Here is a 19,363-nt window from a genome sequence, read left to right on the forward strand (position 1 = left end):
CTAATTTACCCTCAAAAGCTTTTTTTTTTTTTTTTTTGCCTTTCTTTTTTTGATGACATTTTTTTTGCCTTTCTTTCTTCTTCTTCATTTTCGACTTCTTCTTCCTCCTAATCTGAATCATCAAGACCTCACCCTGCAGGTTCTGGTGAGAACCTGGCCTCAAACCCAAGAAGCCCAAGTTTGATCTCCAGCTGATCTAAGGGAACCTAACTAATTTAATCGGAGATGCAGGTTCTGGTGATGGTGCTGCAACGTGTACTGAAGTTTCGCGACGGCGAGGCGGGAGGTCCAGAACTCGGAATCCATCTTGGACGGTTTCTACCGATTCGATCAAATTTGAAATCAAAATCAAACTCGTTCCCAAAATCCCCGATTTCCGATTCCCAATCTTTGAATCCGGACGACTCTTCCGGCTTTGAGCTTCTCCAGAAATCAGAATTCGGTCACCAAATCAGCGGTTCCAACCACCATCGCCTTCCGAAACGCGTTCATCACACTCTCCGACTTGACGTACTTGGCGCGCTCGAGCCTCTCGGCGTCGGAAGCTTCCAGATAGAGGTGGAGCAAGTAGTAATTTCTCGAGTGGTACGCCGCCTGAAGCAGCCGCGTCAGCTGAGGGCCGTCACCTTTAGAATCGGTAATCAAGTAGCGAATCTCGGGAGTCTCCGGAGCCCTAGACCGTAGTTCTCGTCGTCGCTGTTGACGAAATACTGGTCGGGATTAGGGAATCGGCGGTGGTCGTAGGGGAAGTCGGGGCCGGCGGAGGAGGAGTACTTGGAGTTGGTTATGGTTAGGGCCATGAGAGCGAGGAGGAGGAGGGCGGAGGTTGCAGTTAGAATGATGAGCCATTGACGCTAATTGTGGCCGGTTGTTTCAGGAGTTCGATACCAAAAGGATGAGCAGCCTCGCCGAAAATAATATCCAATCATCGGGTTTAGGTTGATTCCGGGGATATGGTGGTGTAGTTGGAGGAGGAGTAGTCATCTAGGGTTTGGGTGGTGGCGGTGATGGAGGAGGTGGGGCTGAGAGCTTGAGGATTCGTCGTCATCTTCTTCGTGTAGTCGAGGAGGAGGCGAGTTTGCATTTAGATTTTTTTATTTTTATTTTTTTGTTGGAGGAGGAGAGGCTGAGAAAAATTTCAAATTTTCTTTTTATTTTATTTTTAATAATAAGTTAGAGTCAAATGACAATTTTATCCTTCAAACTCTAGTCACATGAGCATCACGTGTAGGGCTGTCAATGGGTCGTGTCGGGTTGGGTTCGTGTCGGGTCAAGGTATTTGTCGTGTCGCAAGATACAAACCCAAACCCAACCCATTTAATAATCGTGTCAAAAATCTAAACCCAAACCCAACCTATTTATTAAACGGGTTACCCGTTTCCAACCCGCTTAACCCATTTAACAAATAGGTCATGTCGTGTTAGACAAAATGACACATTTAAGAGTTAACAATGCAACCCATTTAACTAAAAAAAATGCATAAATTGATTAAATTCACTAAAAACTCCACAAGACGAATAATATAAATAATTATATATGTTCATAAATAATTAAATCCAATAATTATAAAGCAAAATATTTCAAATTGTCTAATCCTATGATCAAATACTCCCAACGTCCAAAATTTCAATAAGAAGTATAACATAATCGGGTTATACGGGTTCACTTCGTGTTGGCGGGTTGACCCGTGGCCGACCCATTTATTAAATGGGTCATGGCGGGTTGACCCATGGCTGACCCGCTTTTTAATCGTGCGGGTTCAACCCGCTTTATTTCGTGCGGGTTTCGAGTCGTGTTATCGGGTCGTGTCGGAATTGACAGCCCTAATCACGTGCTCATATTTAACGGAGCCGTAACGAAATTTGGACGCAGGTATGCCATTGATAAGAAAACTTGAGTCCAGGTATCACATTGACAACTTTGAAAGTTCAGGTATCATTTTAAAAGTCCTCGAAGAGTTCAGACACTGTTGAAGTAAAAAACCCTTCTTTTTTTTTGGTCAGTAAGGGTAAAATAGTCATTTTACTGTTGAAATAGTGCCACGTCAGTAAGATAATAGACTTTTTAACGGAAAATTGACGGCAAGGACTTTTTAGGTGAAATTGGAAAATTCAGAGACTTTTTAGGTGAAATTGAAATGTCGAGACCCTATAAGTATAGGGAGTAAACAGTATTTTGTCCAAGATGTTATGAGTAGGGATATAGTTGGAAAATGAAGTGGTGGAGATGGAGGTTTTGTGGAGAAGATCGTGGTGGATTGTGTAGAGAATAGAGAGAAAAAATGATGTAATGGCTAAGTGTGGGTGATCCTTCTTCCTTGAGAGAATGGGTGCTTAAATAGATGGAGAGAGAGAGAGGTGTGAAATGGTGTTGAAAAGCAAAAGGGAGTAGCTCAAGCCTTGTAAGGAGCATGGAGGTAGAGTATAAAAATGGTAATAGATCCCAAAATCAATGGAAAATTGCATGGGAGTGATGGTGTAGGTTGGAGTAGGAAATGATAAGTGAGGCATGGTGATTAAGCCTAAAACATGATAGATATTGAAGTGTTGATAATGATGGATTTTTGGATAATAGGGCGTGTTTGGTTGAATTGGAACCAAAAGGTTTTGGAATTTGGTTCAGATAGAATGATGGTGAATGGATGTAATGGAATAGATGCTATGGTACTCATCCTCTTTGCTTCTCCATGAATGTGGCCAGAAAATACATGACACCACCGTGAGTGGTGGTGCGCCGCCTCTTGTGCCCCCAAAAGTGGTGGTGCACGGAAAATTTGCCAGAATTTCGCTTTTTTATCCTCTTGTCAAGATTTTCTATAAAACATGGAATTGGTTAGTCAACATTAAGTTGGACTTTAGAACAAGTAATTTCTATATTTTAGAGCACAAAAATGTATATGAATTATGATCCAACATGCTTTTATTTTCTTGTCCTCACTACGGGTTTTTTTTCTGTCTTCATCATCGTCTCCATCATCTTCACCATCAACCCTTTCTCCACCGTGGAAGCTACTGTTAAAAGTAATAGAAAGCTATTGTTGAAGACTAGAAATGATACTCACGAAAACTTGAAAAAGTTATTTTGAAAGACCAACAAAGCTACAATGAAGACTATAAAAGCTACTTCAACATGCCAAGATACAAAACCAACCACCAAAGAAAACAAAAGCTAGTAGCAAGTATTTCAAAGCTACATCCAATTAATAGGAAAGTTACTATCAAATAACAAAAAGCTATTGTAATAGATATGTAAAGCTACTGTCAAATAACCATAAAGCTATTGAGACAGAACTAGAAAGCTCTTGCTAAGCATGCAAGCTGGTAAGCCTAGTTGCTGTTAAAGATTATAAGCTACTGTCAAGCATCATGAAACATACTACCAAACACCGTAAAAGTTACTGCGTTTAACTTCTTTATAAAAGCATTTACTTTCATTGTAATTTCATTTGGGGTAGATGTTTAACTTTTGGGCTAATTGGTTTACTTCGTCTTCATTGTAATTTCTTTTGGGTAGATGTTTCACTTTTGTTTTAGGCTAGTTGGTTTACTTCATCATAAGGTATTGGAGGATACTAAAACAAGGGGCCGGGCAATATCAATTAGAAGAAAGCTCAGAAAAAGAAATACGATATAGTGGAATTGAAATGACACTACTAGAATTATGTTAATAGACATCACATAATTTAAATCGGTCAGACTTGCCACTGATGTAAAAAAGTAAGCTAACATTGCTTTCGAAAAATACCGATTTAAATGAATATAATTAACATCGGTTCTTAAAATGATCGGTGTTAAAATTTTTGTTTTAAAATTTGCGGGAACCAAATTTTTGTGAAGGAAGCGGGTTGTAAAACTTAAAATTTTCACACTTAGAAAAAAAAAGCGCCCAACCCCAAAACATAAACCCTAACCTCAGTCTCAACCTCCATTCTGAACCCAGACTCGAGCTCCTCCTCCCCAAGCTCAAGCTCCTCCCCCGCCTCCTCACCATCACAATCCTTCCTCCTCCATTCTCCGGCGGAATCTGAAGCGCCGAGAGAGTCGAAGTAACTTAGACCCCGATGTCAAAGAAACCTGATCTCCCTCTCCACTTTTCTCTGCCTCCGACCGAGATCAATTAGTTTTTCATCTCATCTATTACAACTTCTCATCTCAGCTTCTCTCTCCAGATCGGTGTATGAATTTCTCCGCCTCTGATCCCATCCTCCTCCGACGACTGTAACCTGCAATTGAAGGAGGCAGAATTGGTTCCACCCCAACCCCGATTGCGGTTTCTCTGGCGATCGAGGTTCTCCGACGACAACCGAACCTATGCGCCCTCTATTTACATAAGGCCTTGCTATCACTTTAAAAGCGTCTTTTTCTTGTCGTGTTCCTGGGATTCCACTATGACTGTATTTCTTTGTGTATAACGAGTTAAAAAGTTGTGTAATTTTAGGTTTGTTGGAATACTGTCTTTTGTGTATACATCCACCGACTCATATACGGTTATATAGGTCCATCCCTTGCTTAGTTGTGATGTTGGTTTACTTTTTCAGCTTTCAAAGTTTTGAGATGCAAGATATCTGATATTTGAACTGAGCTTCAACTAATTGCCTTAACAATTCAGAAAGGTAGTTCAAAGATGCAAAGGAGTACGCAGAGAAGGTACATCTTGTTTGGTTTATTATATTAATTTTCACTCTGCTTTGAATTGATTTTCCCCTTATGTTTATTCTTCAGGTTAACATACTACTTGTGTGCATCATATAGGACAATGAGTTGGTCCGGTTGAAGCGTGAAGCAAGGCTGAAAGGAGGATTCTATGTCAAGCCAGAGTCTAAGCTTTCGTTTATCATTCGTATCCATGGGTAGGTCATGATCCTTAATTTGTTTATATATTGAGATCTTTATAGTTGTGGTTCTTTTCCTTAAACTTTTAATTATTATATTTTCAGTATCAATGCCATTGATCCAAAGACAAAGAAGAGCTTGCAACTTTTGTGATTGAGATAGGTACTATATACTCGTACCTTTGGAAATATTGATGGTTACTTGCATTGTAGCCGTGTTGTTTGTTTGGTAATTGATTGGAATCTGCTATTCCTTCATGGTAGAAGTTGGAAATGCATCTAAGAGTATGAAAATAAGAATTTGTAGGTGATGTTCATGCATTTTGGATTGAATAGCTGGTAATGCTTTGTAGAGTTAGGAAATTATATAGATTGCTGAGAATTTGATTATTAATGTTAGTGAGCCTTTGAATCATTTGGAACCTGTTTGTGGCTGAGAAGTTGAAACTTTGAACTGGGGGTATATTTGCTAAATGTGGTTTATTTTTATGTCTAAGCCATACTAAACCTGTTAGTCTAGAATACGTTGAGTTTTCGCATATACAAGCCTCCCATTAGTCTCTAATTCTAGAGGTACTGACATCCCATCAGCTGCCATATCTTTAGCTCCTCTGAGAACTCCGAAACCTCTTAAAGATAATGATAATATCAATAAAAGAATCCCACAAATCTCATACTTAAAATAACAAGGCTGAGAAAGTGCAATGATAGCAATAACCACTAGTGCTCAGCCCTTTTACATGAGTGAATTTAAAGCCATTAAACTAAACATATACAGCAAAAGTGAAAATTTCTAAGATGAATGAATGCGATGACCATTAGCTCTCACCCTTTTGCATGAATGAATGCAAAGCCATTAAACAAAACACATACAGCAAAGCTGAAAATTTCTAAGATGTTTCATTTACTCTTTCTCAAGCTTAAGAATTCATGCCGTTTGTAACCTGATCGGACTAATATTTTCTCTATTTTTAGTGCATTTCTCTCTGCATTTTACCTAGTTATTCTCTTAACATTATCATTTCTAACTTAGTTTTTGTTTTTAGGTACTTTTGAGTCGAAAATTAAGGCGAGGAAATGAGGCGCAGAAATGATCAGAAATGAAGAAATGAAGTTTTCCCAGTTCTACTAGGAGAAGGAATCCTAGTTGAAGTAGGAATCCTGAGTCAACCAGGAGTCAAGCTAGGAAAAATGATGAGAAATGGCGAAAATGCAAGAGTCCTAATTGGACTAGGAAACCTGTTGGCATAAAGAGTCCTGATGATACTAGGATACCTGAGTGCACTAGGAGAGCCCAAGAGAATTCAAGAAGCATCTAGAAGAAGTCCAAAACATCATATACAAAGGTGATATGGATTGAGAGTCATTTTTGGCAAGAAAAGATGGATAAAAATCAGATTTGGAGTCCGTATTGGATACATATTGATTTTGGACGAATTTGGAGAGTTTTGAGGAGAATCTACTTGGTATGCAATCAAGAAAAGAAAATAAAAAATAAAAGAGAATATTTATCAAATAAAGTGTCCTGATTACATAAATATTGCAAGATACCATCAAAGACAAATCTGATTCAAATAAGGAAATCTGCCTGTGCAGATCAGTCAACTTCGATAGAGTTCTGTGAGCAGCTCAGAATGAAGAAAATTACGGTCTTTATATGGTTGGAAAGCTACGGATATCTAGTTTCTAGATCCTTTTACAGTTCTTCAATATCAATTTTCTAGAAAAAATTATGGCCAATTTAGTACAGAGAGGTGAAGCTGCGGGCGAATCGGACTTTTGACAGGAATTTCTATTTTAAGGCAATAAGGCCCAACTCACATTGGGAAGCCCATGGTCGAATTTGTGCTTCATATTTCAGATAGAATTACATGTGGGACGTCCTAGAGGCTTCCAGAAGGATTTGACATCATCCTTGGAGAGTTTTAAGGGATTACAACATGCAGAAAGGATGGAAACAAGTCCATATACGTTGCTTGTTGCTCACACCCCTATTTGACCGAATTTAAGGAGTTTAAATCAGAAAAATCTTTATAAATTCAGCAATATTATCTCTTTTAAAGACTCATGGTACAAATCCACTTAATTTTGGAGGCTTCTCATTGGTTGGACGACGCAGAAAAGCTTACATGGATTTATTTGATTGGTTGGAGCTATGTGGACCAATAAGATAATTCCTAGAAATTAAAAGAAGGATCTAGAAGGCTTGGAGACTAAGTTTGCCGTCCCCTATATATAGAAGCATCCTTGGGACATTTTAATCATCATCAAACCCAGAATCAAAACGCATATCCTCTCCCTTTACTCTCTAAATTTCGATCCCTCTCCATTGTTCAAGCATTGAAGCCATGAAGCATCTCCATATCCTTGCCGTAGTCATCATCAACGTCCTCCATCCTTTTGAAGTTTTTCTTGCATCCTTGAATCTCTTCAAAAGTGTAACCATATCATTCTATCTTTTGTTTTTGGTTTCTTTGATTTGTAACGTTAAAAACAATTATACTAGCGTTCTAGGTTTTTGTTTTAAATGGATGTTTCGATTATTTGTGAGAATAAAGAGTATGTATTGATATTTAGTTTCCAACAATCATGAAGCATGAAAGAATTCATAAATTGCGATTTCAATATGTGATGATGTAAATTCATTGATTTTGTGCTTCAATCCCACCTTTTATGTGTTTTGTGTTCTTTGGTTGCAAACTTAGAATATTGACCATGTAATTGAATCCAAATTAAGATTGCTAGCGTTCTAGGTCTTAATTGCTAAGTGGAAAACCTATAATTCCTTAGGTAAATCAATGAAGAGTCTTGCATGCTTGTATGGCGTTCCAACTTGTATTATTGGCTTAAATCAATCAAACTTTCTAAGTGTTTAATGCGTTAAATATGTTTTGTTAGTGAGTAGCGTTCTATGACTAGCATTGCATGTTTAATAGGGTTAACTATAGTGCGTTCATCTAGTTAATTTAACTAAGGAAAGTAAAAGGAACTTTGTATGCGTTCATCTCGATCTGTTCTTGATTGATTTCTTCATTCACATATTTTGATCCATGGTTTATGGTTAGATTGCCAGTTTTCGTGTTAATGATTGTTAATTACATCTCTACATCTTATGCGTCCATCTTTTCTTTGATTCATGGTTAATCGATCATTTGTATTATGTAGTTAGTAATATAAACACTTTCGAAATCCCCTATCTTGTAATTTTGTAGATATATACTTTGTTTTATTTTTGTTTCATATTTTGTGAATAATACTAATTTGTTTAACGTTTTTGACAGGAAGTATACCCCAATCCCTGGCTTAGAATGATACCCTACTTATTCTATACTACTATTCAATGTAGGGTTTAAATTGGCACTCACTTTGAGTGTATCATAAACATAAGAGGAGAAGAGCCATACCATTATTGTCTCACAGCTGTATAGCCAGCTAACAAGTAGCTCTGTTGATTATTTCTGTCGAGTTGTAGTGATATGGGTGGTAAGTGATACATAGTGTTTCCCATATCACAGAAGTGTTTCTTGGAGCTAGCATCATCCCAATTTTTTCAGGCTCATCTTCAATTACTACAATCTTCCTCTTAAACTGCAGATTTAAACATAATTAGCCCATTATTTCTGAAAGGATTAACGTACAAAATGGTATTTAAATCTTACCGCATTAGCCTTGGCTCGGAACATCAGGAAATCCCCCCACACTCTATCCATGGAGGTGTGCTGCACAAATTGCCAATAATCTCCTCCAACGTAATCCAAGTACAGCATTGGATGATTAGTAAGCTGGAATACTACAATCTCTCTCAGAAAGTTTTAGAACTGTTCTTCACCATACAGCTGATCAGACAAGGCCCTGTACTGAAATATGACATGAGAACGCCATTAGCATCTTCACAAAGACTATTTTTTTTTTTTCTACCCGTGGATTTGATATGGAGGACTTACCATGCAATTTCTGTCTCCAAGGACCTCTTTCTCCTTCCTCCCAGCAAGGAGAAGTCTAATGTGTTACAAAAAGGTTAATACAAGAAAAAAAAATTATTTCAAATAAGCTAGCTAGTAATAAATGCGTGAAAGAAGATACCTAGAAAACATTCTGCTTTTGTGATTTGCGGCTTCAATTATAGGGGGTTGCGATGCCTCTGCAGTAGGATCCAACCCAAACCCAGAGCAAGCACCACGCATGACACCGCCGCCACTCCGACGAAGAGCAACGACGCCGTTCCGATAACCACCATGACTCGCATGACTGACTTGGAAGTCCGAGTCGGAGCTCCGAACCAACGATCAACTCAGCCCAATTCGTCCAGCGCAACGCAACGCCGCAAGATCCAAGGCTTGGGCCTGGGTTTGGAAGCAGACAGCGACGCAATGTCGCCGATATTCCTAATCATGACCAGGACCGCCATGGTAGAGATGAGGGCTGCCGCCATGACGATTCTCTCGGAAAATCATGTGGACAAATCGAGAATGGGAGTGAGAAATTTAAGCACCCAAGACTTAGGGTTTCGTCGCTTGTTCTCTAGGTGGTAGCAACGCAGTGGTCGTGGTGTTCCTTGAAGTGGGGCGGCAGTGGCACACTCGTGGCAAGTGGCGACAGTGGGACTATTTGCATAGGATGTGATGATATGACCCACCTTGTATTTCACCCTGAAACCTGAATTGGCCCCGCAGGACCTATTTGAAGGGAAATTCTACCAAAAATTTGACGTAAACTACCTTAAAAGTGGACTACCCAAATCTATGATAAACAATTCAACAATAACAAAATCATATAAACTCTCCTCTACCATTCAATTTATGCAAGAACTCTTAAACATGAACCACAAGTATCATTTAAATACAACTAAAGTGTCAATAACCAGAGCAATCTAGATGAAATATTGAAATAAGATACAAGTTAAGGGATAGTTATTCTTTTTTCATCCTCATCTATAGCTTTTGTTCTCTTGAGAAGTTAGTGGGGAGTTCCCATATTCTTTTTCAGTTATTACCAAAATAAAACTCATTATCAACTCTTTAATTGTATATTCTTTGATTAATTTAGTAATTTACCCTTGTAAGATATAGAGATGATGCGTTTGTTTGAAAGGTTATTTTAGATAGGGTAAAATTCTGTTTAGTCTCTATATTATGCCTCCAACATTGTTTCAGAGTCCCTGACATTCTAATTTAATCTAAAAACTCTCTGCCTCACAATTTCCCTCCAATATGTCCATTATGTTAACTTTCCGTCCAAATACTCGGTTAAGTCATTGACGTGGCAATCTCTTTCACGCCAACTCAGCTCAATAATTGTGAAACGACCAATATAACCCTGTTCTTTCTCCTTTTTTCTTTTCAATTTCTTTTATTCTCTTTTTTTTATTCCTTCGCACCCAACATCCACCGCCATTACCACCATAACCACCACCACCAAGCTCACCAATAACAAAATTCAAACCTCCCTGAACCCAAAACTAAGAACTAACGCCAACGACCAACAACTCACCACCATCAGCAACAAAGAGCAAATGAGGAGTCAGACCCATAAACCATTAATTACAAAACACCTGCCCAAAATCAAAGCTTTAATCTATAGTCAAACAACTCCCTAATGCAATTTCTCAATCAATTACCCACTCTTCCCACTCTTAGTCTTTGATTTGAATTTAGCGATTCAAATACTAAAAAGAAGGCACCTAAATTCAACACGATTACAACCACTGCCATGCCTCTCTCTCTCTCTCTCTCTCTCTCTCTCTCTCTCTCTCTCTCTCTCTCTCTCTCTCTCTCTCTCTCTCTCTCTCAACCAGTGCACGACCTTCAGCTCTGTTCTCTGGTCTAGATGGTCGGCGGCGAGACGAGGACGACGATGACGTCAACAGAGGTGATACTCGGTGAAGGCGCAGATCCGGCACCATCGATCGTCGCCGATGTTGGTGGATCAAAGGTCACAATTCAGAGCGAGTTTCATGATGACGATGCGTCACCGATGGCCTCTATCATCTCCTTGGCCTCACCGAGGAGATTGGGTTGTGTATCCTCCTATGCTTTCTTTTGCGGTGAAAATGAAGATATTTGTTCAATGTCAATCAAATGCTTTCTTCTCCTCCTCAATTGCCAATTTCAACTTCTGTTCGATACTCTTCTAAATCCGATTCAATTTCTCCTCTTTAATTTCTTTCAAATCAAATTCTACACCCTGCTTCTTAATCGCCCTCTGAGTCTGATTCAGTTCCTCACAAGATTTCTTCAACTTCTCTTCTATATTCCTCTCAACCCCATTCAATTCATGTGGCAGAGGAGAAAGATGATTGGGTGCCCGGAGCTTTTCTCTGGGTGCCCAAATCAATTTCTCTCTTTCGTTTTGTTTATTTATTTATTTTTTGGTAAAATAGGGATAGAAGGCCCAAAATGAAAGAAAAAATGAAAAAAAAAAGAAGTTATATTGGGGTAATAGAACTCTATTAAAGATTTATTAGGGGCAATAGAAGTTTTGAATTGATGTAATCTTCTCATTTTTTTTTCTTTAATTAAAGTTTTATTTGTCTAAATTTAGGGAGATTAGTTCTCATTCCGGTGACTGAAAGTTTTATTGGGGGCAATAGATGTTTATTGGGGGACAATAGAGGTTTATTGCCCCTCTATTGGGGAGTAATAAATCTTTCCGACGACCTATGAGATCTCCGACGACTTCATTGGGAATATCTGGCAAGGTTTTTAGAGAAGTCCCGTGGTGGTGGCCGCTGATCAGAATCCGGCCCCGACGTTGGCCGGAATCCGGCGGCCAGTGACCGAACTCCGACGAAGTCTCCTATAGTTTCTCTCTCTTCCATTCTCTCTCTCTCTCTCTCTCTCTATGTAACAAATGGGTAAGGGTAAAAAAGTTTATAAAAAAAAAAAAAAACATAATTGAATATTGGGAAATATCTCCTTAGAGTGTTTTGAGTAAGGGAGAATTAAAAAAACTTATTGGGTTAAGTAGGAAAAAAATCTATGAAATTGGGGTAAATAGACAAAAACCTAAAACAAAAACTTAACTATAAGTATTAATTGTTCTCAAAAAAAAGAAAAAGAAAAAACTAAAGTATTATTTCTGATATAGTATTATTTGCAAATTAAAATAAATAAATAAATAAAAACTAAAAGTATTTTGAATCCAAGGGCATATCTAGTTTGGAAACCGATGCCAGAAATGCTTAAGCATGGCCGCGAGGGAAGGTAAGCCCGCCTTTATTTCTATCTCTTCGTCTGAAGAAGAAGACGACGACGGACCAGAGAGCGACGACTATGATTACGACGAGAATCACGAGGACGACGACGATGATCAAATGGAGGAAGAGGTCGATGACGAGTCTCTCTCCAACAAAGTCATACGTTTCCTCAAAGGTTTCTCTTTTTGATTTTCTGAAATTTTCCATTTCTACTTTCAACAATTCGAATTTACATAAATTGATCATCGGAATTTTGTTGGATTAAGGATCTTAAACCCTAAATTGTTCATTGTGTTTAGCAGAAGGGAGTGATTTAGATTCTTTGAATCTCAAAGAATGCAAAGCCTATTTGCGAAAGCACGGTCTTAGAATTTCAGGAACCAAATTGATTTGCATACAAAGAATTCAAGAGCACCATAGGTATTAACTATTAAGCCTTCTAAGTCTTCATTTCTGTCATTCTTGATTGTACTCATTGTTACTTGATTAATTTGCTTCTTCTAATTCTAGATTAAAAGATGGAAATGGTGAAGCATTGTATCCCAGATCATCTTTTGTAATTAACTGTACAGGTTAGTTTTTTGTTTTGCTCTAAATTCATGGGCAATTGTTCACCAACTTTCGACCGGTTTTTCCTTCAAGTTTACAGCTTATTAATGCAGGTGACGTCTGTAAGGGAGATGTCGTCCTCTTCACTCAGAAAGTTCATCAGAAGTATTGCCTTAATCACATTTCTTTTTCTTGCGTATTCTTCTTATGTGATGTTCTGTACCGCCTTCTCAACTATTCCGATGCTGTGAATTGAACATTTGGTTTTGTACAGGTTTGATAAGATGACAAGGCATGGAAAGGTTCTTGGGAAGAGAGTTGTTGCCGGTAGGGTTGTTAAAGAAAGCTATGGTGCGGCTAAACAACAGCATACTTTTACGGTAAGACTGAGGCAAATCCTAGGTTTATATAGGAAAGTTACATGAGTGACAGTCAATGATAAATGATAGTTTGCTTTTATAGAACTTGTTTCTGCAGACTTCAGTGTATAAGAAGAGAATCTAGTGTTTCGTTTAACTTGTGTATTTTCTCATTCAAGGTTGAAGTGTTATGGAGTAGGGGAATACAGGAGCTGTGTCCACTATTTCCTCTGCTTGTGAAGGGTCGCAATCTCTACAAAATGAAAACTTTTAGACAGGTAGTGGTTAATGAGATGCCTTCCTTTTTTTTCTTTTTACTGGTATGTACTGTTAAGATTATTGATTTTCTTGCATGTGTTCTCATCCACCTTGCAGCGTTGGAGTAATGAAGCTGAAAGATCCACAGTGCTAGCTGAGAAGCACAGACGAGGTGGAGCAGCAAGACTTGTGAGAGCGATGAAAAAATCAAAGAAATCGACTGCCAATGGAGGTATTGGGAGGGAAGGAAGCAGTTTTACTGCATGTTACTTCTTTTACAGCATCTATCTTACTCTTGTTTCAGATGCAAGAGATATTATTTTGTGTATTTTTTTCTCCTAGATGGAGTTTTCTATATGCTGATTATCTGTTACATGATCAGGTATGAAGTGTCACAACCAATCCCAATTTTCTAAACCAAACAACAAGCGAAAGACTACAGAATCAGAAAGGGGGAAGCACGCAAGATCTGCAAGAGCAGCACCTTCAGAACAGATGAGTTTCCAACAAAATGCAAGGAGTAAAACCTCTCAACGTTCTAGTAAGCGCCATAAAGCAGATCACCCTAATATAGATAGAGTTCCAACTCTCCGGTCACAGTCTAATCCTCGAATTTGTCATCCATCTCAAATAGAATCTCAACACAGGAATGCTCCTTTCCCATATGCTAGTCATCCCATAGGCTCCACTTCAACCGTGTTGAGATATCCTACAACAACTGATGCTACTACCAGCTTCACTGACAGAAATTATAGCCACTATGGCTACATAGATCCTGTCTATAATCGGGAGTTGAACAACCGGAATCAATTATCAGGATCGGATGCTGGCAGGCCATTTCATCTCTATATGTCAGCAGCTGGGAACTATGGACATAGGGGGTATAGAGATCTTTCTTTTCTAATTTAGGATTGCACAACTAGAGCTCTGCATTCTGACTTATTTTCAATAATTGATATTATTCAGGAGAGGGCAAAGATGACTTATGCACCCGTTGCATTTTCAATTTGATGTATTAAGTTTCGATTCCATTTTCCTTTGACACGGAAAGCCTCTCCTTCACTAAAATTTTTCAGGTAAAAAAAAGATCACTCTGGTGTTTCCCCTTTCTTCCATTCTTTGAAAATCATGTCTTGTTGGCAATGACATCTGCTGTTTAATACGCTTAAGTCATTCATCCCTGTGTCTTCTGCTTCATTTCATGTTGTGGGTTCTTGAACTCCAACATTCTGAAGGTGACTTATAAATGAAGAACTAAAGTTTGTTGTTTGAAAACCATCAAAAGATGAGACAGTTGATCTATGCTATGCTTCTTGTATATGACATGATAAGGATGAAATCAACACCTTTGACTTTTGGGTCATACTCACATTGGACATATAAGTTGATTTTTTTTTTTTTTTCTTTTCTGTTTTTCTTGTTTTCCTAGTGGGTTAACTAAACTGGTACAGTTGTGAGGATTAGCTAATATTGCGGTTGCTTTAGTTATTTGGCATTTCTCTGGAGATAGTTGCATGAATATATTAATACACTGCAATCATGATTTGCTGAATATGAAGAAACAGGTGACAACAGTGAGAGGGTTCTTTGACTATGGAGAGAAACATGTTAATATTGCTGATGTGCTGGTCCCATGGGTCATGAAGGGTGATCATTGAAACTAAACACCAGCTAGAGTTTGATGTGCCGCAGACTTGCTTAATGGTTTAGGTATTAGTTGGGTTTGAGAATTGTAGCATTCTTATGTTTTAGCCTCACATTGCAGGTACCTAACTCCAACATAAATGCTTTTCAAGCTTTTCGACTAGTTAGGTTTCTTTTGCCCCGTTTCCAAAGCGATTGTATGTGAATGTAACAATCTCCTTGGTTTCAGCTGTTTTCTTAATTTTTGTCAATACCTACCCACCATAATCGATGGAGAAAGTTTCCGGTGGGAAATTTAGTACGTGTATGGTGCAATCCCCACTAATACATTATCGCATATCATTTATACTTGAAGACCGTATATGTGGGCGGTTGTGCTAGATGACAGTCTCACTCAAGACTTTCTCTTATTCAAGACACCGTAATAGATTTGAGTCGCATATAAAACAAAAGAAACACAAATTATTGGTTTCACTTTTGAAATGCTCTTTTCTTATGCTTAGAGGAACGCTATTCAACTTGTAGAATTGACAGAAGATAATAGGCTTAAATAGATGTTATGCATGGTATGTGGTCACAACTATGGAACTATAGAAAAGCACAGTGAAGAAGGAAAATTTTAGAGGGGATTTTTCTTTCCTTGTGATGATGAAATCAAGATCCTCAGAATGAATGGCTGGTTGGAGCTGGAATCTAAAGCGTCAGAAATGTCCACATAGGGTGGTTGCTGTATTGAACTTTTGAGATGGGACATTTGTACAGTTGTATAGGTGCCCTACTAATAATGATCCATCATTTTAGAGGTCCCTGGTGACCTAGTCCCTACAGGTAACTTGTTTGCCTGTGGAATCCCAGCCGGTCAGGGATGGCTTTTCTCTTAGAATTATCGCCACCGTACAGTTGACACTGGACATATATATTTTTGTTGACTCGATGAGTGAGTCAGCAACGACTGCACCGCATAGGCTTTCTTTTTTACCCTACCAATCTATGTTTGAACTTGATTTTTACGATTCATGGAAAATTAGTAAAAATTCGTCCAGCCAAATATGGCCATTACAATTTTAGATTGAGTTGTTGTTTTGTGCACTCGATCAGCTCGAAGTTAAGGCGGATTGAGTATAGACGTATAGTAAATGTGTTATTTGGATGTACACTATGCTCAGAGTTGAGGCAAACAAATATGTTATGCTAGATTTAGGCAGACAAATATGTTAGGCTAGATTTATAAACATTTAATGAAGTGATTTAGGGTTTTGACATTAGAAGGTAAAATAAAATCTATTCTAAAAAAACCACCACAGGTGGTCGAGTTGATAAGAACTTCCAGGTGTGGGAGTTCTCACATCTGGGTTCGAATCTTGCCGACGATTATTGGAGTTAAATACTAATATATTTTTGGTGGCCAGGGGGGAGGAAGCGTTCTAACAAGATTCCTCAAACACTAGTCTCTGGGCCTAGAAAGCCTTTGAGGACACCGTGTGATGGCCAAAATTAAAGAAAATTTTACAAATAATACTTCAAATAAAGTCCATTCATCATTTTGGTACATCACATTTAAAAATTATTACATTAGTATCTCAACATTTAAATCCGACAAAATTTTCATACCCTCCGTTTATAACGGAGTCAATTCCCAACTCCACTTTTGCATTCAAGAGGAAGAAGATGATACAAATACAACTCTGCAACTTAGATTTTGGCATGGGCTATAAAGTAGTGAGGAAGGGTGGGAGGGAGAAGGAGAGAGAGCAGTTGCCTGCTCCAAAAGACCGCCAGTCCAAAATGCTATCTCTCTGTCTTTTTTTTCGTCTCTCTACATGTGGGATTTGATTTCTCCTTGAATTTACCCATCAATGGAGTGAATGATCGATTTTAGTTATAGGGTTGCATGGGATGGGGAATTGGAAATTGGGTGGGAGAGGATTTGGGTTTTGGGGTTAGATTGAGAATTTAGGTTTTGGATTGAATTGATGAAGATAGATAATTTAGGCGTTTTGGGATTAAATTTGATGGAATTGTGGAGAAGAGAATTGGGGTACGGGGTGGTGGCGGCGGCGGCTTTGATGAGGGGGCTAGTGGTGGACGGTTGAGAAAAATGATAGTTGTTTAGTGGAAAAAAAAAATTTGAGTTAAGACATGGAGAGACGAAAATATCAAAAAATAAATAAATAGAGTTTTGATGCCATCATAGTCGGCATGTGCTAAAAAGTTGTTAGAATTTTAATATTGGGGAACCAACAAGATAGTATTTGAAATTAATATATCAAAATGATGAATATTTTTAATTAAGAGAATGTTTCGTATAATTTCTCAAAAAAATAACTAAAACTAAATTTCAACACTTTCTCGTTTAGGGTTTGATTTTTTTTTCTTTCTTTCCCCCCGGCATTCCCTCAGGCAAAAGCTTTGCTGTGTGTCCTAAATTGGAACACGATGTCCTAATATCATCCATGAGACCCTGTCCCTTGCCTACTCCCCCTACCTGGGCCACGTCCTAGCTTTCGTGTCTTTTCAACTAGATCTTTCCCACAAAACGGAAAATGTTGCATCAATTAATCAATTATACACACATTAATAACAATGTATACTATGAAGTATTTTGAATCGTACTGTCTTAAACATAACCATTACAACAAATCACACTTTTGTACATGGTGCAACCACCACCACCTCCATAAGAGTCAGTAAAATAAACAAGATGCGTGAAATTCTAGCCCCACGCCTTGACCACTTGAGGAGGTTGATTGTGACCGGAGCCAGCAAACTTCATACTGTACTGAACTACTGATTACTTGGAGGGTCCTCTCTGGATAAAGTCGTGGTAGTCTTAAACTCTTGACAGGTGACGTGTAAAACCAAGTGCATTTTTCCTTATTGCTCCTCTTCACTGACTCGTCGATGACGTGATCAGTGATAAGGAACGTTGTATACATTAACACTATTTGTATGTATGCAAGAAATTTCATACATTTATGAGCTAATGGGGACAAGATGGGTGGCATTGATGAGGATTGGAGGCGAGCACTGGAATGACGCTATAGGCCATAGTTGTCTTTAACAATGATACAATGAAAGCACTTGGGGAAGGGATAATAATGAACCAATGATTATGTGAATTACGCAATCTTAAGCATTCGGGGACCTTTTATGGATTCAAGGAGACTTTGAATGATTGAAGGACTAGCAAAATCTGGAAGGGATTGAAGGACGGAGGTCGATTTCTTGGGTCCAAGCACTCCGGTCTTGAATGTGCAAGTGCCAATAGGTTTGAGCCACCGCGTCTGGGTCCATTGATCCATCGCTGACTCCTACTCCGGCAATTCTCTGTGAACTCGATGATGAGCCACCCCTAGGCGGTCCCATGACCCCGTCAACAATAACATGCGCAATGTGTACACCGTAAGGTTGGAACTCCATGGACAAACATTGTGATAGAGCTCTCAGTGCAAATTTCCCACAGCCTGCCTCATTACGACCCAAAGTCTAACTAATTAACAAACATACTTGATCAAGTGAAATTAGAACTCAAGGTCAAAAAATATAGTTCTTACATAGTTCAGAGTAGCCAGCAATGCCTTTAAGTGAAGCTGAGCATCCGGTGAACAAAATCGTACCCCTTCCCCTTTCAACCATACCAGGAAGAACCTTCAATTCCCATATAAATATACATATTAATTTCAATAATAAAATAGAAATGTTATGTTGACAAAGTGCGCAATGTCTTACATATTATATTGTCAGATCGTTAATTTAAAACTAAAACTGTATTTACCTGTTGAGCACAGTGAAAGGCTCCGACAGAAGAGACGGCGAGGGACTTCTCCAAGGAGTCAATCCGAATGTCGGTGAACTTTGTGGGTTTCCAAGAAACCGGCTGGTAAGCATTGTAGACCAGTACCTCCACAAAACCAAGGGAAAGAACACCCTCAAAGGCCTCCCTCACGCTCCGAGACTCGGAGCAGTCGATTCTTATGGCAAACACTTGAGATTTCTCCTCCCTTGCAATCTCATCGGCAAATTTCGACAGTCTGTCAAGATCACGGGCAAGGATGGCCACCGTGTAGCCTTCATGGGCGAACTTCCGAGCGATGGACCGGCCTAGATTCGGTCCAACGCCCACAATGGCCGCGATGCCCCGACTGGAACCAGAGCTTGCCAGGTTGCGCATCATAGCTCGATCAGCTTAGCTACTCGCTCGGTAGGTAGCTCCAAAGTGCTTCAAGTATGAACTGGACTACAGGCAACAATAGAAATAGTACTAGCTAAGGGCTTAGGTTAGGTTATTAGGTTAGGCAAGTGTGTGAACTCCATGAGTTTGAGTGTTGACGTACTCAAGAGATGAGAGAGCATGTGAGTTGAGGAAGCAGGAAGAGACGGTGGATATGAGTTATTGCCTCCTTTCTTTATATATATATATATATATTCTTGCTCTCAAGGGCTTCTCTGCCTCTCGGGGTTTTCCTTGCCTCCTCTCTTATATATCCTCTTGGTTCCCTCTAATTATGGCAATGAAAGGTGTTCGTG

At 38.9% G+C, this 19,363-nt stretch overlaps 3 protein-coding genes and 1 long non-coding RNA gene across 10 annotated transcripts; 2 read left to right on the forward strand and 2 right to left on the reverse strand.

The window, feature by feature from the left end:
- Positions 1-432: 432 nt before the first annotated feature.
- LOC112183793 (beta-glucuronosyltransferase GlcAT14C-like) lies at positions 433-800 on the reverse strand. The gene is made up of 2 exons (XM_024322128.1): positions 680-800; positions 433-626 (listed from the first exon to the last, which is right to left on the reverse strand). The coding sequence occupies exons 1-2, from the start codon at positions 798-800 to the stop codon at positions 433-435; spliced, it is 315 nt and encodes a 104-aa protein (XP_024177896.1).
- A 6,297-nt stretch (positions 801-7,097) lies between these two features.
- LOC121051529 lies at positions 7,098-8,495 on the forward strand. 2 transcript variants are annotated; one of them, XR_005805991.1, is made up of 2 exons: positions 7,098-7,269; positions 8,113-8,495. It is a non-coding gene; the product is annotated as an uncharacterized LOC121051529 (long non-coding RNA). The 2 variants fall into 2 exon arrangements; XR_005805992.1 differs by having other exon boundaries at positions 8,117-8,495.
- Positions 8,496-11,966: 3,471 nt separating this feature from the next.
- Positions 11,967-15,137, forward strand: LOC112190179 (zinc finger CCCH domain-containing protein 62). Of its 6 annotated transcripts, none has more exons than XR_002932292.2 (10): positions 11,968-12,201; positions 12,326-12,446; positions 12,537-12,598; positions 12,689-12,740; positions 12,850-12,955; positions 13,114-13,212; positions 13,310-13,424; positions 13,575-14,073; positions 14,159-14,268; positions 14,752-15,137. XR_002932292.2 is itself a non-coding variant. In XM_024329603.2 (9 exons), the coding sequence occupies exons 1-9, from the start codon at positions 12,018-12,020 to the stop codon at positions 14,099-14,101; spliced, it is 1,173 nt and encodes a 390-aa protein (XP_024185371.1). In that variant the 5' UTR covers positions 11,967-12,017; the 3' UTR covers positions 14,102-15,087. The 6 variants fall into 6 exon arrangements, 4 of the variants coding, with proteins under 4 accessions (XP_024185371.1, XP_024185370.1, XP_024185367.1 ...); XR_002932291.2 differs by having other exon boundaries at positions 14,758-15,137; XM_024329603.2 differs by having other exon boundaries at positions 11,967-12,201; positions 13,575-13,733; positions 13,827-15,087.
- A 2,273-nt stretch (positions 15,138-17,410) lies between these two features.
- Positions 17,411-19,284, reverse strand: LOC112187558 (3-ketodihydrosphingosine reductase). The gene is made up of 3 exons (XM_024326405.2): positions 18,612-19,284; positions 18,391-18,484; positions 17,411-18,300 (listed from the first exon to the last, which is right to left on the reverse strand). The coding sequence occupies exons 1-3, from the start codon at positions 19,008-19,010 to the stop codon at positions 18,020-18,022; spliced, it is 774 nt and encodes a 257-aa protein (XP_024182173.1). The 5' UTR covers positions 19,011-19,284; the 3' UTR covers positions 17,411-18,019.
- Between the last annotated feature and the right edge of the window lie 79 nt (positions 19,285-19,363).

The sequence above is a fragment of the Rosa chinensis genome, chromosome 2 (assembly GCF_002994745.2).
Source record: "Rosa chinensis cultivar Old Blush chromosome 2, RchiOBHm-V2, whole genome shotgun sequence".
NCBI classification, from domain to species: Eukaryota; Viridiplantae; Streptophyta; class Magnoliopsida; order Rosales; family Rosaceae; genus Rosa; species Rosa chinensis.

Bases quoted from the DNA above. Each gene is read 5' to 3' on its own strand.
- LOC112183793 (XM_024322128.1), bottom strand. From the start codon at position 800: ATGGCCCTAACCATAACCAACTCCAAGTACTCCTCCTCCGCCGGCCCC. The intron at 627-679 runs GTCTAGGGCTCC...CCGATTCTAAAG, and splicing joins CAGCGACGACGAGAACTACG to GTGACGGCCCTCAGCTGACG.
- LOC112190179 (XM_024329599.2), top strand. From the start codon at position 12,018: ATGGCCGCGAGGGAAGGTAAGCCCGCCTTTATTTCTATCTCTTCGTCT. The intron at 12,447-12,536 runs GTATTAACTATT...TTCTAATTCTAG, and splicing joins AGAATTCAAGAGCACCATAG to ATTAAAAGATGGAAATGGTG. The intron at 12,599-12,688 runs GTTAGTTTTTTG...TTATTAATGCAG, and splicing joins TTTTGTAATTAACTGTACAG to GTGACGTCTGTAAGGGAGAT.
- LOC112187558 (XM_024326405.2), bottom strand. From the start codon at position 19,010: ATGATGCGCAACCTGGCAAGCTCTGGTTCCAGTCGGGGCATCGCGGCC. The intron at 18,485-18,611 runs GTAAATACAGTT...TGGGAATTGAAG, and splicing joins CCTTTCACTGTGCTCAACAG to GTTCTTCCTGGTATGGTTGA. The intron at 18,301-18,390 runs GTAAGAACTATA...GTAATGAGGCAG, and splicing joins TGCTGGCTACTCTGAACTAT to GCTGTGGGAAATTTGCACTG.